At 36.6% G+C, this 14,401-nt stretch overlaps 1 protein-coding gene across 50 annotated transcripts in view; it reads left to right on the top strand.

Annotated features, from left to right (window-relative positions):
* Positions 1-14,401, top strand: part of STAU2 (staufen double-stranded RNA binding protein 2) — a 310,852-nt gene that overhangs the window by 130,526 nt on the left and 165,925 nt on the right. For all 50 annotated transcript variants that reach the window (XR_011259016.1, XR_011259014.1, XR_011259011.1 and 47 more), the window contains one exon: positions 7,738-7,798. Coding sequence is in view for 45 of the 50 variants with exons in the window: in XM_069600307.1 (XP_069456408.1) it covers positions 7,738-7,798 (61 nt within the window). In the remaining 5 variants the exon portion in view is untranslated. The remainder of the gene's footprint in view (positions 1-7,737; positions 7,799-14,401) is intronic.

Below are 14,401 nucleotides of genomic sequence, written 5' to 3'. Positions count from 1 at the left end.
ATCCTGATGAATCTAGCTAGGGGTTTGTAAATTTTTTTATCATTTTCAAACAACAAGGTTGTGATTTCATTGATTTTTTTCCCTGTTATTCTGTTTTCAGTATTACTGATTTCTGTTCTTTATTTTATCCTTTGTTTATTTGCTTTGGGTTTAATTTTCTGTTCTTTTTCTACTTTCGTAAGCCAGAAGCTTAAGCTGTGGATCTGAGAATTTAGTGATATATATTTCTCTTTAAGTACTGGTTTAGCCCTGGCCCACAAATTTTGAGAAGCTGAGTTTTTACTTCATTTCATCAAAATGTGTTCTAATTTCCCTTTGGTTTCTTCATTCAAGTCCTATGTCTCTTTTGATTTTGTTTACTTCTTTTATCAAGTGCTAATGTCACCAACTATAAATTTGACTACTTTCAATTTTATCAGTTTTATGTACTTTGAAGCTATGTTGTTATATACATTTAGGATTGTTATATCTTTTTGATGACTTTACAACTTTATTATTATGTGATTTTCTTTCCATCCCTGGTAATATTCCTTGTTCTGAATTCTTTTTGATATTAATATAGTCACTTCAGTTTTATTTTTTTTTAGGGTTTGCATGGGGTATTTTCCTCCCACCATTTTATTTTTAGCCTATCAGTGTCTTTGTGTTTAAATTGGTTTCTTTTAGAAAACATATAATTGACTCTTGCTTTTAAAAATACCCTTTGACAATGTCTACCTTTAGTTGGGAGTGATCAGACCATTTGTACTTATTGTAGCTTTTGGTGTGGTTGGATTTAAACTTATCATATTTCTAATTGTTTCTATTTATTCTTTGTTCGCTTTTTTCTCTTTGACCTCTCGTGTAGTTGTACATTTTACTTATCTTTATATGTATAAAACCCATAATTCATTGTTACTAATTTCGCTTTATATAGCCAGTTTTCTCTCTATATGGTTAGTTAGTTAGTTAGTTCAGTTGCTCAGTCATGCCCGACTCTTTGTGACCCCATGAATCGCAGCATGCCAGGCCAACCTGTCCATCACCAACTCCCGGAGTTCACTCAGATTCACGTCCATCGAGTCAGTGATGCCATCCAGCCATCTCATCCTCTGTCATCGCCTCCTCCTCCTGCCCCAAATCCCTCCCAGCATCAAAGTCTTTTCCAATGAGTCAACTCTTTGCATGAGGTGGCCAAAGTACTGGAGTTTCAGCGTTAGCATCATTCCTTCTAAAGAAATCCCAGGGCTGATCTCCTTCAGAAGGGACTGGTTGGATCTCCTTGCAGTCCAAGGAACTCTCAAGTCTTCTCCAACACCACAGTTCAAAAGCATCAATTCTTCGGTGCTCAGCCTTCTTCACAGTCCAACTCTCACATCCATACATGACTACTGGAAAAACCATAGCCTTGACTAGACGGACCTTAGTCGGCAAAGTAATGTCTCTGCTTTTGAATATGCTATCTAGGTTGGTCATGGCTTTTCTTCCAAGGAGTAAGCATCTTTTAATTTCATGGCTGCAATCACCATCTGCAGTGATTTTGGAGCCCAAAAAAAGTCTGCCACTGTTTCCACTGTTTCCCCATCTATTTCCCATGAAGCAATTAGAATCACAGAAAATACATTTAACCTTATTTTTACCGTTTTCAATACTCTTCATTTGTTTAGATCCAGATTTCTTTCTGGTATTATACTCCTGTTTGTAGAACTTCCTTTAATACTACTTGTATTAGCAGGTCTGCTGGCAGTGGTTTCTGTCAACTTTTGTTTGATGAGAAATTTATTTTGTATTCATTTTAGAAGTTACTTTTGTGTGGGTATAGGATTCTGAGTTTTTCTGTTTCTTTCAGCACTTTCAGAGATCTCATTCCATTGTCTTCTGATTTGCGTAGCCTTTTATATGAAGTCTGCTCTAATTATCTTCTTTTTCATCTTGATATGCTTTCTTCCTCCCTCTAAAGGCCTTCAGAAATGTCCTTTTTTTATTAGTTTAGCAGTGTAACTGTGATGTATCTAAATGTGATTCTTTCTCTTCTTTCTCCTCTTCTTCCCTCTCCTCCTTCCTTTTCTTTTTCTCCCTGTCTCTTCGTTTTCTTCCTCTTCCTCCTCCCTTTCTTCTCCTTTTTGTATTTTTTCTGCTTAATGAATATGAATATATTGGATCTGTGATTTGTTGTTTTTTAAAAAATTTTTGTCAATTTCTCAGCTGTTATCTTCTTTTTCAGATATTTCTTCTTCCTTGTTTTCTCTCTCCTTGGGAGTTTACGGTTATATATATGTTAGACCATTAGTATTGTCGTATGGATCCAGGATTTTTTGTTCCCTTTTATTTTTCACTCCGTTTTTTTGTGTGTCTCAGTTTGAGTAATTTCTGTTAATTTATCTGTCATATTACTGACTTATTTCTTCAGGTGTGTCCATCTATTAATAATGTTATCAATATTAATTTTAATCTGTTGTGTTTTCCCCCTAGGATATCCATATGCTTTTCTTATAAGGTTTCTGTTTTTCTAATGAAATTTTCCAAATATTCATGCATGTTGTCTGCCTTTTTCATTAGATCTTTTATCCTGTTAATCATAGATAATATAAAACTTATTTCTTAGAGTTGCTCTAGCACTTGGGTCATCTTTGGGCTCTGTTTTATTGACTTGTTTTCTTATTTTTAATTTTCATTTATTTATTTTTAATCAGAGGGTAATTGCTTTACAATGTTGTATTTGTTTCTGCTATATAACAACATAAATCAGCTATAAGTATATGTATATCTCCCCCATGACGACCACCACCCGTGAGCCTCCCTTTTATTGACTTATCATTTGACATATTTATTTTTGCAATTTTGGGTGGCTTATAGTGTTTGAATGAACAGTGGACATTGTGTATTGAGAAGCAGTAAAGGCAGAGTTAAGTAGCACTTATGTTAAGAAACAGGCATGTCTCTTTTTCTGTCAGACTGTTAACATGGAGGGTGGCATCAATCTAGTTGGTAGTTAAGCTCATTTTGGGTGTTTTGTTTCCACAGTCACTATTAACTTCAGATTCCTTTAGCTTTGGTTTGCCACTGTCTTTGTTTTGTGTGGGGTGAGGTTTTGGGAAGATTTTCCTCAATTTTTCTGCACCATCCTCTGGTTTCATCAGTCCTCTCTTTGCTATGTCATGGGGTGAGGGATATCTCTATGCTTCGTAGTCAGTTGCTGTTGCTTATTATTTGGTTGTAGGCTTATGTTGGATATAGAAGCATAGTTCTTGATTTTCTTGTACAGCTTCATTCTTCAAACTCTGTGTGCTTGAGTCTCAGAAGTGGGTTTTTTCCTAATGTTTCTACCTCCTTCTCCATGATAGCCAAACTTTACTTTTGAACTATAGGTTGTCTTAGCTGAAGTAGAGATTTCCAGCCCCTTCCCCAGCATTTTCAGAAATCTGCTTTATATTGGTGCAGGGATTCGCTCTCAAGGTTTTCACCCACTTCTTTTTTTCCTGGGAGCAGGTAACTTTTGCTTCTAATCTTTTTGCAGAAACAGTGAGTCTTTGCCTTAGCTTTTGGAGCAATAAAATTTCTTGCCTTATCTCAGAGGCAGACAGGATTTGTTTCTCCCTTTTCTCTTGTAGCTTGTGCTGTTTGCTTTGTGTAAAAGAAGAGTCTAGTGAGTGAAGTCACTCAGTCGTATCTGACTCTTTACAACCCCATGGACTGTAGCCTACAACACTTCTCCATCCATGGGATTTTCAAAGCAAGAGTACTGGAATGGGTTGCCATTTCCTTCTCCAGAGGAGTGTGCAAATTTCTATGCTGTTCTCTCTGCTTCACACCTGCACCACTGAGTGGGGCTCTTTGGTTCTCTGCTGTATCTCCAGTTGTCCTGACTTCCCAAAGGAAGCCCATAGAAAAGAACTCTCTGGAGTTCCTCCTAATTTTTCTAAACTGCTATGCTGACCCTCACAGTCTTTAAGAATTCATTAACATTTCATCTGCTTTCTTCTTACCAATATTTTTGATATTTATCTCTTTCTTCTTTGCCAGTGTTGAAATATTTTGTGAGCTGAACCTCGCCTCAGAGGGCTTTGTCACTCTCTAGAATTTATGTCATTTGTTTGCTTTACAATCTCAGATCTCTGATGGGTTTGAGAAAAGTTATGATTTCTTACATTGTCTGAGTCACTGTTACATTTCTACATTCTAAGGAAGAGCAGAACACTCTTTACTATTTAAAAAATATACTGATCTTGCATCTTGTTTTTTTTTCAATTACATGGGGTTTTTTAGTTACAACTTTGAGCGTGTAAGATATAACATCAAGATATAACTGGCATGTGCTTCATTCTTTGTTATATTTGATTATTATATATTGTTCAAAGTAATACTCATATATGTATAAGAAGTCAAGACTCATTCAAGATTAATGATATAAAGACTCAAGATTTATAATAAAAAACCATGCTGTCCTGTCCTGGGACTGCCCATTTCTGTTACCTTTTTTACAGAGGCAACCACTTACTACCTGTTTTAGTTGTTCTGTTATTTTGTACTGTTAGTAACTTACACTGCAGTTTCTTGATTTTTTTTTTTTAGATGTTATCCGAGTTCCTGCTTTGAAAACCGAAGTTAGTTTTCTTACTCAACATGTATAGTATTCTGTGTCTCTCTAACTTATCCCTGTACCCTCTGCCAAGTAAACATTTCATGTACTGTTTAGTGTCTTTGTTTTTTCTTTCTTGGAGTTCTTTATCTTCCTCTTCTGTGTTGGATTGTTTGATAGATCTGCTGAAGACCCAGTGTTTTGGTTCTTCTCTTCACAATTTCCCTTTTAATTCCTTTTGCCTCTCTCTGTTGAGTTGCCTGCTTTCTGGACAGTTTCCTTGTTCTTAGTTTATTTTCTTGTGTTGATGGAGTACATGATTTCATCATTTCCTGATAGGGAATGCATGAGTAATACAGTTTTTTGAGACCTTGTAGTTCTGATATATCTTTATATTTCCCCCACACTTAATTGGTAGTTTTTCTGAGATATAATTCTAAATAGGAAATATTTTTTCCACAGTTTTGAAGGCATTGTACCAATGTTTTCTACCTCTCAGCATTACTGTTGAAATTCTAAAGTCTTCAGATTCTTTAGCCAATTTATGAAACTTTTACATTTCCTCTCCCTCGTGATGCTTTTCTCACGTCTTTTCTCAGAAGTTCTGAAATTTCTTGAGTGATTGGACTGGATTTGTGTATTCTTTGATAAATTGTTTTTGGGTGTTTGGGTTTTAATCCAGAAATTCGTGTACTTTAAAAGTGGGGAAACTTTTATATTTTTTCTCTGATGATTTCTTTCCTTCCATTTTTGCTCTTGCTTCTTTCTAGGATACCGGTTAGTCTAAAGAGTGATTTTTTGCTTCTTCCTTCCTTTTTTTCTTTTCTGTTTCTCTTTTTGTTCTGCTTACTGGAGATTTCTTCAGTTTTGTCTTCCAGTCCTTCTTTGAAATAATTTCCTTTGGCTATTGTATTTTTTATTTCCCAGAGCTATTCTTCATTCTCAGAATTTTCCTTTTTATAACCTCTTGTTCTTGTTTAATGGGTATAATACTTCTGTCTCTCTGAGAGCTTTTTTTTTAACCCTTTTTTAAGGTTTTATTCTGTCCCCTGTGTTATGCTCACCATTCCTTGTGGATTGGGAGACTGATTATTGTCTTTAGAGGCCCAGTGATAAAGGGAGCTGAGGATCTTATCTTCTAGGATGTACCTTTGGAATCCATCTCTATTTTCAGTGTGGTATATAGATCCATCCCATCCTCAGCTGTACCTGGTGTCTGAAGAGGAAACATTTTAGAAAATTTGTCTCCTTGGGGTCACAGAAGTGACCTGGAAATTTCATAACATTTGAAAGACTTCCAAACAATCTTTTTATTTTCATACTCTTCCAGGATTCATCTTTAGAAGTACCAGGTGTGCTTCTGATTCCTGAGGCTTTCTGGGGTCCTGAAGCACAAATCAGTTTACTCTTTGTAAGCTCTTTGTTAGCTTCTAGCTCTGCAGGTGAGGTTTCAGCTGGCCCACATCTGCTAAGTTAGTTATAATTAATCTACTCTCCATGTTACAGATTTTGACTTATCTCTTCTCTTGATTCCTTTCATATTCAGGGGAGGCTGGGGGCAGAGGGAAGGAGAGAGAGTTTATGGATTATTGGATTATCAATTTAGAGTTGTTTGGGGAGAGAGAAGAGATTACTCTTAATGTTTACTCTGTCATGTTAAAGCAGAAACCTTACAAAAGCAGTTTCATTAGAGTGTTGAGATAGAAATCAGAGAGCAGCAGGCTTGGGATTCAGCTGAAGAAAAATTAGGCTTAGGGAATAAAACCTAATATTTAAATAACTTTGGTTGTTAGTGGAAGGAGAGAAAAGGAGGAATGAAGTGCTAAATATATTGTTACCAACTTCAGCTGAGCCCTCGAATGCCTGAGGATCTGTATTCTTCTAATCGTTGAGCTCTTTCTTTCCCAGACTGTTTCCTTCCTGTGTACACTTTCCTTAGATTTATAACCTCCCTCCCTCCCTCAGCACCCCCTTCTCTCTATGATCCTGTCTCCTGCTTCACAGAGAACATGTGCGTGGGCGTCTCCTCAGGCCTTCCCACCCACGTGTATCTGCATTGACACACGTTACCTTCTCTTCCACCCTTTCACAGTTGCAAGGTATTTGCTAGAAATGCAGTTTATGTTTGGAGAAGGCAATGGCATCCCACTCCAGTACTCTTGCCTGGAAAATCCCATGGACAGAGGAGCCTGGTGGGCTGCAGTCCATGGGATCGCTAAGAGTCGGACACGACTTCACTTTCACTTTTCACTTTTCACTTTCATGCATTGGAGAAGGAAATGGCAACCCACTCCAGTGTTCTTGGCCTGGAGAATCCCAGGGACAGCGGAGTCTGGTGGGCTGCCGTCTATGGGGTCACACAGAGTCGGGCACAACTGAAGCAACTTAGCAGCAGTAGCAGCAGTTTGTGTTTATATATGGATTTAATTTATCCATTTGATCTTTGACATCTGATAGCATAATATAAAATAACAATTATAAAAAGAAATATGTCTCCCCCCACCCCGAAGTACTTTCTATCAATAACACCAGCTCCACAAAAAGAGAACATAACCAGTTAATGTCACTTATAATTTGATTAAAATACTACTTCAAAATGTCTGACCTCAGAGTGTATTTTACACTAAATGTTGACCAAATCATCTGGTAAAAGCCAGGATATTCCAGATTTTGCTTAGAGTTAGGGTTTAGTTTTCAATTTTTTGTACCTATCATTAGCAGTATTCAGTGACCCTTATCAGGACTTTTCTAGAACAGACATAATAATATTTCTATCATTAATTTAACTTCAGAAGTGATAAAAAATCTCTTTTAGTTACTTTAGCACTTGCGATGATTATTGTTTACTGTTTGGAAACAAATTACTTCTTCAACACCTTGATAGAGCCCATGTTATACATAATATATATACTAAATATTATGCTAAATATGAGGCTTTCTTGATGTAAATTGTAAATTTAAATAGATAAAATCAGGGGGCGTAAGAAACAGATATGAATGTAGAAAAGGGATAGATGTTATAGTTCTTGTTAGTGATTCTTGTGTTCATGGTCCTGGGGTCAGCAGTGGAGAGGATGAACAGAATAACCTGTACCCTATTTTTATTAATTAGGATTAACTTTTTTTTTTTTAATTTAAGTTTCTTTCCTGAATTTTAAACAATTGGTTTAATTTTTCAGACAGGGGAAAACAAAGGATGGAGTGGTCCAAAGGCTGGGTTTCCTGAACCAACAAATAACAGTAAGTTTCTACCTTTATATTAGTTACACTTGGTGTTCATCGGTGGTTCCATGACATGTCCCTCACTGGGAATTTACTGGGTCTTTTTGGGCCTGAGATGCTATGCTCAGTGTTTTGAAGGCTTCAGGAAGTTATGGTGTTTGCTTTCCTGCAACTGAGAGAAGACAGAGAGACTCATATCTTTAACATGGTTAAGTCATTGCAGACAGAAAACCATTTTATCCATAAAGTGATGATGTTGTTTTTTTTAAAGTTGTTTTTATTGTGACATTATCACAGTAGAAAAGAATCAAGAAAGAGAAACAGTTATCTATCAGTCCAATATAACCCAGCATTAACTGTATTCACAGTTCTACTTTTTTAGGTACACACACAGACACTTTTACATAATTAAAATATAGACAAAAATTTGTAGTGTGTTTTCATTTAACACTGTAGTACACATTTTTTAGGTTGTGCTGAGTCATTAGAATTTTTGATATTTTATTAAAATTACTAATTGAAATATCAGAAATGTAAGGATAACATTGCTCACAATTTTATTCCAAATAATAGTATATCATCATTTAAAAATCCACTTCAGTTCTACTGAATCCTCTAACTAAATACTTCTTAGTTGTTAATGGGAAAATGAAAGGGTCTTCTTGAGTCTTGGGACCTTGATTGTTTTCAGCTCAAAATAATCTACACGTCACAGAGAAACATTTTAGGATGGCAGGCAAATTTTGCTCACCTAAGATAATTCCCAGTGTTTGGAGAATCCTTCTAGTTGCTAGATAGCATGCTGCCTGATTCATGAATCATCGAATAAAGCCAATTAGCTCTTCAAAAAATTTTAAAAAGAATAAAAATAAAAATCCATCAGCTATTTCTGTTTTCAAAGGTACATGATCAAGCTGTTATACATTGAAAGTGTAGACATTTTTAACTTCCACCCTGCCGCTCTCCAAAAGCATCTGTTTTCACTGAAGTGACCATTTTAATGTAAATCAGTAAAAGGAAACAGCCAGCCAGTGAAGACCCTGGCAAAGTGAAGTCCTCAGTAAAGTTGGATCTCTCTCATTTCTAACCCCAGTTCTCTTCCTGATAACCTTCAGAAGCTAAATTAGCTTAAATACGTAAATTGTTGTCATGAAGAGTATTCTTTCATATTAGTAGCTCATCTTTGGATGTATAATGAAATTTGTGACGATTCTTATCAGAGCCTACTTATGAGAATTGAATTCTTGGATTATCAAAACTAGCCTCTTGAAAAAACTATTTCAGTGAGGCAGTGGTATTCATGAATTATTTTCTGGGAATAATTTAAATAATTCAGTATGACTCTGGGCCTTTTGTCTATGTATGTAAGGATGATGAATGTGATAGGCTCAGCACATTGCCCAAAGGAAAAATGGAATCAGTTCAGGATTCTAAGAGAGTTTTAATTCCTTTGTTGTTTGAATATAGAGGATTGTATTTACTTGGGCTTCCCTGGTGGCTTAGACAGTAAGGAATCTGCCTGCAGTGTGGGAGACCTGGGTTCAGTCCCTGGATTGGGAAGATGCCCTGGAGGAAGGCTTGGCAACCCACTGTAGTATTCTTGCCTGGAGAATCCCATGGACAGAGGAGCCTGGCGGGCTACAGTCCATGGGGTTGCAAAGACTTGGACATGACTGAGTGACTAAGCACAGCACATAGTTATGTGGTCAAGGAATGTGAGAAACATTCAGTTGATTTCAGTTTTATGTAAAGTACTTAGAACAGGAGCTCTTTCTTTGTAAGCACATAATGAATGTTAGTTTTCTTCCATGCCTTCTTTCCCCCACCCCATTTTTATAATAAAAATTCTATAATTTTGTGTAGGCTTGCCAAAAATGTCTTTCTTAAACTTCTTATCTCTCAGATTTTTCTGTATGTACACGTGACCAAAGAATATGTATGGTTTGTATTTGAATGATTACTTTTGACATTAGATTTTTTTTCAGAGAACATAAACATTACATATTTAAATATAGAAGTCAGGTAGTTGTTAATTTGGTAGTTTTAACATGAAAGCACATTGTAGATGACCTGAAGCCTCCATCACTAAACAGTGTTATTTTGACCCTCATCTTTTCACTGATGAGAAAGAATGTGTAAGAATGTCTAAAAGATTTGCTTTAAACATAATGTTGGAAATGATAAGCTGTTTGAAGCATCCTTAAAATTTAACCAAATGTTAGCACTTTAGGACTTGCTCTGGTCTCCAGTGGTTCAAAATCTGAAAGAAGAATGCTCCCTGGCCCCTTCCCAGTATTGTGGAGGTGAGAAAGCTGATACAGAGGTTCTCTGAGTGGGCCCTGCCCAGGTTACCGCGGACAGCGAGGGTGGTCCAGCTCTGACAGTTCACTGTTGCTCTTCTCCTGAGAAGAGAGTGTGGTTCTGTGTGGTGGAACCCCTGGGTTCTGTGTAGTAGAACCCCTGAGTCCTCTGGAGCCAGCTCCTAGCTACTTTAAGTACAAGAAAAAGTAGATCACTATGATGACTCCATTACCTAAAAAATAATTTAAATTCACATAGTATGATAGCTTTTAGGTTAAAGTCTCTTCTACTTAATCAATTCCTTAAGTTTGAAATTCTGCCCTAGGTGTTTCCTGTCCTGTGGACAATATGTGTCTTAGTGTTTTTCAGGCAGAAGTTAGAGCAGGGGTTGCTCAGGGTGGCACGTGAGGGGAAGACAGGAGTTTGAGACTGCCTGAGCTGCCTGCCTCGCTGCCGTATGGTATGACCTTGAGCAGCTCAGTGTACACCTTCTTGTTCAATGTGCTCTGTTATGAGTTACACATACCAGTTTATAATGTTAAGTGTCTTTAATTTTCTAAACTTGATTAATCACCCTGGAGTAACATCTAAAAAGGTAACATTACTTTGTAAACAACAAAATGTCATAAAGTGACTCTCTTCATTGTTTTCTTGGCTAAACTTTACTTCACAAATTGTAGTTGAAAAGAACAAAATTTTAACCACTCATTATTTGGATAGATACTATGAAATTAACTTGGAGCTATAGTATACAAAAATTAAGAGAATGCAGAATTGTAAAGGGGAAAGAAGACAATTTTAGCCTGATGCAGTTAGCAACTAACTGTCTGCTGCTGCTGCTAAGTCGCTTCAGTCGTGTCTGACTCTGCGACCCCATAGATGGCAAGAACACTGGCAAGAACACTGGAGTGGGCTGCCATTTCCTTCTCCAATACATGAAACTGAAAAGTGAAAGTGAAGTCGCTTAGTCATGTCCGACTCTTAGCGACCCCATGGACCGCAGCCCACCAGGCTCCTCCGTTCATGGGATTTTCCAGGCAAGAGTACTGGAGTGGGGTGCCATTGCCTTCTCCGGCATCTAACTGTAGGTAGACCAAAAAAACTTAATGTACATGTGCATTTAATATTTGAAGTGGGAGATATTTTTTTAAAAGATTACAGTCATAAGAAACTGCTAACAGGTACAGCTAAGAAATAGTTTAAATGGCTTTGCAAGTGATTGTGATTGCATAGCCGGGTTCCTGGCTTGATTGGCTGCAGATTTAAAATATGGACCTAATTTTTACATCCTTCCCAGGCTTTCTTCATTTTCCTGAGTTGCAGAACATAGAGCATTCTAAGTGTATTTTCACCTTGTGAATCACTGTCATAGTCATGTCAAAGTGTAAGAACACATAACTCTGTAATGTGAGGTTTGTGTTAAATTTAGCATGGGGGCAATTTTATGCTTGGCATGCACATAAAAAGCTAGATTTTTACAGATGAATGACTAGCAAGTTTTTTAAAATATGCATTTTAAAGACTTACTGATGGCTCATGGAAAATTTTGTAAAATACTTAGATACAGTTCAGTTGATAAAATCTTTTTTTAATTCACATTCCATGTTTCTTATTAATACAGGATTTTACTTAAAAGCAGGTTCATTGTTTCTTAAAGGTAAACTCCAGCTTAATTCAGAATTGGATTCAGCTCAAAGGTATTCACTGGTATGTGCCGAATCCACCCACTAAAACATTATTTGGAGGCATTTTTCACATAAATATTTTTCCGTTAACCTTTTAAAAAGTTTTATTTAGCCCCTGTGAAATATGCTGACTCTTCTAGGTTCATTAGAGATGACCCAAGACAAATACTTTTGGGATGGGAAAGAATTCTTATTAACCTTTGCAGTATTGAAGTTGACTTATCAAAAATTTTGTCACTTTTGTGTTACGCTTAAGACACTTCAGTCGTGTCCATTTCTGTGCCTGCCAGGCTCCTCTGTCCATGGGATTCTCCAGGCAAGAATATACATTTCCCTTTGGGGCCTTCCATAATAGAAGCTTCTTTGTCATGAGACCGATAAATTACTTGGAGCCAATACTATTTAAATATAAAGCCAGGTGATTCAACTTAATTATTTATTTGAACATAAATACTCTGTTGGAAGTCTAAGAGTGCAGCTGACTTGTGGCAGTCTTTTTCTTCTTCCAGTTTTATTGTTATAATTGACGTGTAACACTGTATAACTTTAAGGTGTACAGCATAATGATTTGACTTGCCTCATGAAATGATTATCACAATAAGTAATGTTGGTGACTACTTTCTAGTCGTGGTGTGCAGGCTTCTCATTGCGGTGGCTTCTCTTGTTTGTGGAGCATGGGCTCTTGAGCACAGGCTCAGTAGTTGTGGCACACGGGCTTTGTTGCCCCATGGCACGTGGGATCTTCCTGGACCAGAAATAGAACCCGTGTCTTCTGTATTTGCAGGCAGATTCTTAACCACCAAGGAAGTCTCAATTCATTGGTATTTCAATTAAGGGTATGAGAGAGTGTTAAACTATCTGTTCCAGGCATACCAGTTGAGTTAATAATCAAATGCCCATTTATTTAAGGAAAAATAACCTGAAACTAGAAGGAAAGTCTTTAATCAGATTAACACAGTGTATTTTTCTGAAATATTCTCAAGAAAGATTGAATGAATTTAAATTTTCGTGATTTAAAAACCTTGCTTGACTTATATTTTCACATGCAAAACGATTTCAGATACATGTTTTTTGAAACAAGGAAACCATATGCACGATTTAAGGCTGCATCCGTTGATTGCGGGGTGACAGTGTTCTTAAGCATAAGAGCAGAGGATGAAATCATAAGATAGGATTTAGATATATGAGAACCAAAAATGAATTCAAGGAACAGCATAAGAAAATAAAAAGTCAAATGATAGAAGGCATAACTTGCAGCCTGTGTAGCCACAGGTTAAAAATACACAAAGGACATTTACAGATTAATAAACTGGTGGCTCAGTAGTAAAGAATCTGCCTTCAATGCAAGGGACACTGGTTCAGTCCCTGGGTCAGCAAGATCCTCTGGAGGAGAAAGTGGCAACCTACTCCAGTATTCTTGCCTGGGAAGCCCATGGACAGAGGAACCTGGCAGGCTATAGTCCACAGAGTCCCAAAAGAGTTGGACACACCTAGCTACTGAACAGCAATAGAAAAATGCCCAAAGGACTTAGGGAGTCATTTTAAAAGAACAGAAATTAAATAGTGAAACTGTTGAGCAATCAGGAAAGTCCAGATTAGAAATAAATGTTACATAATTTCTGACCCATATAATTGACAAGAATTAAAAACTGATTATTCCAACCATTGAAGCAACAAGCACTCACCAGCTGTTACAGGATCGGGAAATAGCAGTGCCTTTCTGAAGAAGTAAGAATACAAAGTTTAGGACCACTTTTTCTTACAACTAACTAAAAGATATGGGAAAATATAAGAGAATTTTTTTCTGTAATAAACATACCCTGGTTTATAATCAGAAAAAAAAATTGAAGTATATTTATAACACTCACAGATGTACAAACTTTGGCCTGAATTGCACAATCTGTTTGAATTTAAACAAATGATATGTATATTAAATAGCTAGGGAGGTAGTTATCTGAACACCTAAGGCTCTCCACTTGAGCCTTTTATGACTCTTTTTTAAGAAGAGAAGATGAGTAGTTTTCTAAAGTTTGAATGCAGTCTCAGTTTCTGAAATGTGCTTTAGAAATGTGAAATATGTGCTCTATAACTCTCAGAGCCCTATGGGGATCAAAGGTGTTTGGAACTAGGATTTTTACAACTGAAAAAAGCAGAGCAGTGACACACAGATGAAAGTCTCCCAAACTCAAAGTTGAGGTATTAAGAACTACAGTGTTGATTTTCTCTGTTATCAAAGAAACTCTACAATAAACATAGGAGAAAATAAGAGTAGTAAGTACTCATTCATCAGCTTGTCTAGAAAGATGGAGGTTTATAAACTCCCAGATAATATATTATAATTTTCCAAGAGATGTTAAACTATGTGTTATTTTTAAAGAAAAAATATAGGTAATACTTGATATATAGTAAATTTAACATATATAAGTTATGACGCATGATAATAAACACTTAAGATTCCTACCACTCCATTTGAGACCCACGGTGTTACCAGTGTTGTTACCCTCTTTCACGTCTCTTGACTGGCTTGCCTTTTCCCACCTGAGGTCACTGCTTGCTCTGGATTTTACATATAGTCCTCCCAACTTGTTAAGTATGTCTCTTTAACAGTATTTGTTTAGTTTTGCTTTTTTAAACT

This window comes from Ovis canadensis, chromosome 9, assembly GCF_042477335.2.
Source record: "Ovis canadensis isolate MfBH-ARS-UI-01 breed Bighorn chromosome 9, ARS-UI_OviCan_v2, whole genome shotgun sequence".
NCBI lineage: Eukaryota > Metazoa > Chordata > Mammalia > Artiodactyla > Bovidae > Ovis > Ovis canadensis.
Note: the sequence above shows the minus strand (reverse complement) of the source record. Positions and strands in the feature narration are given on the sequence as shown.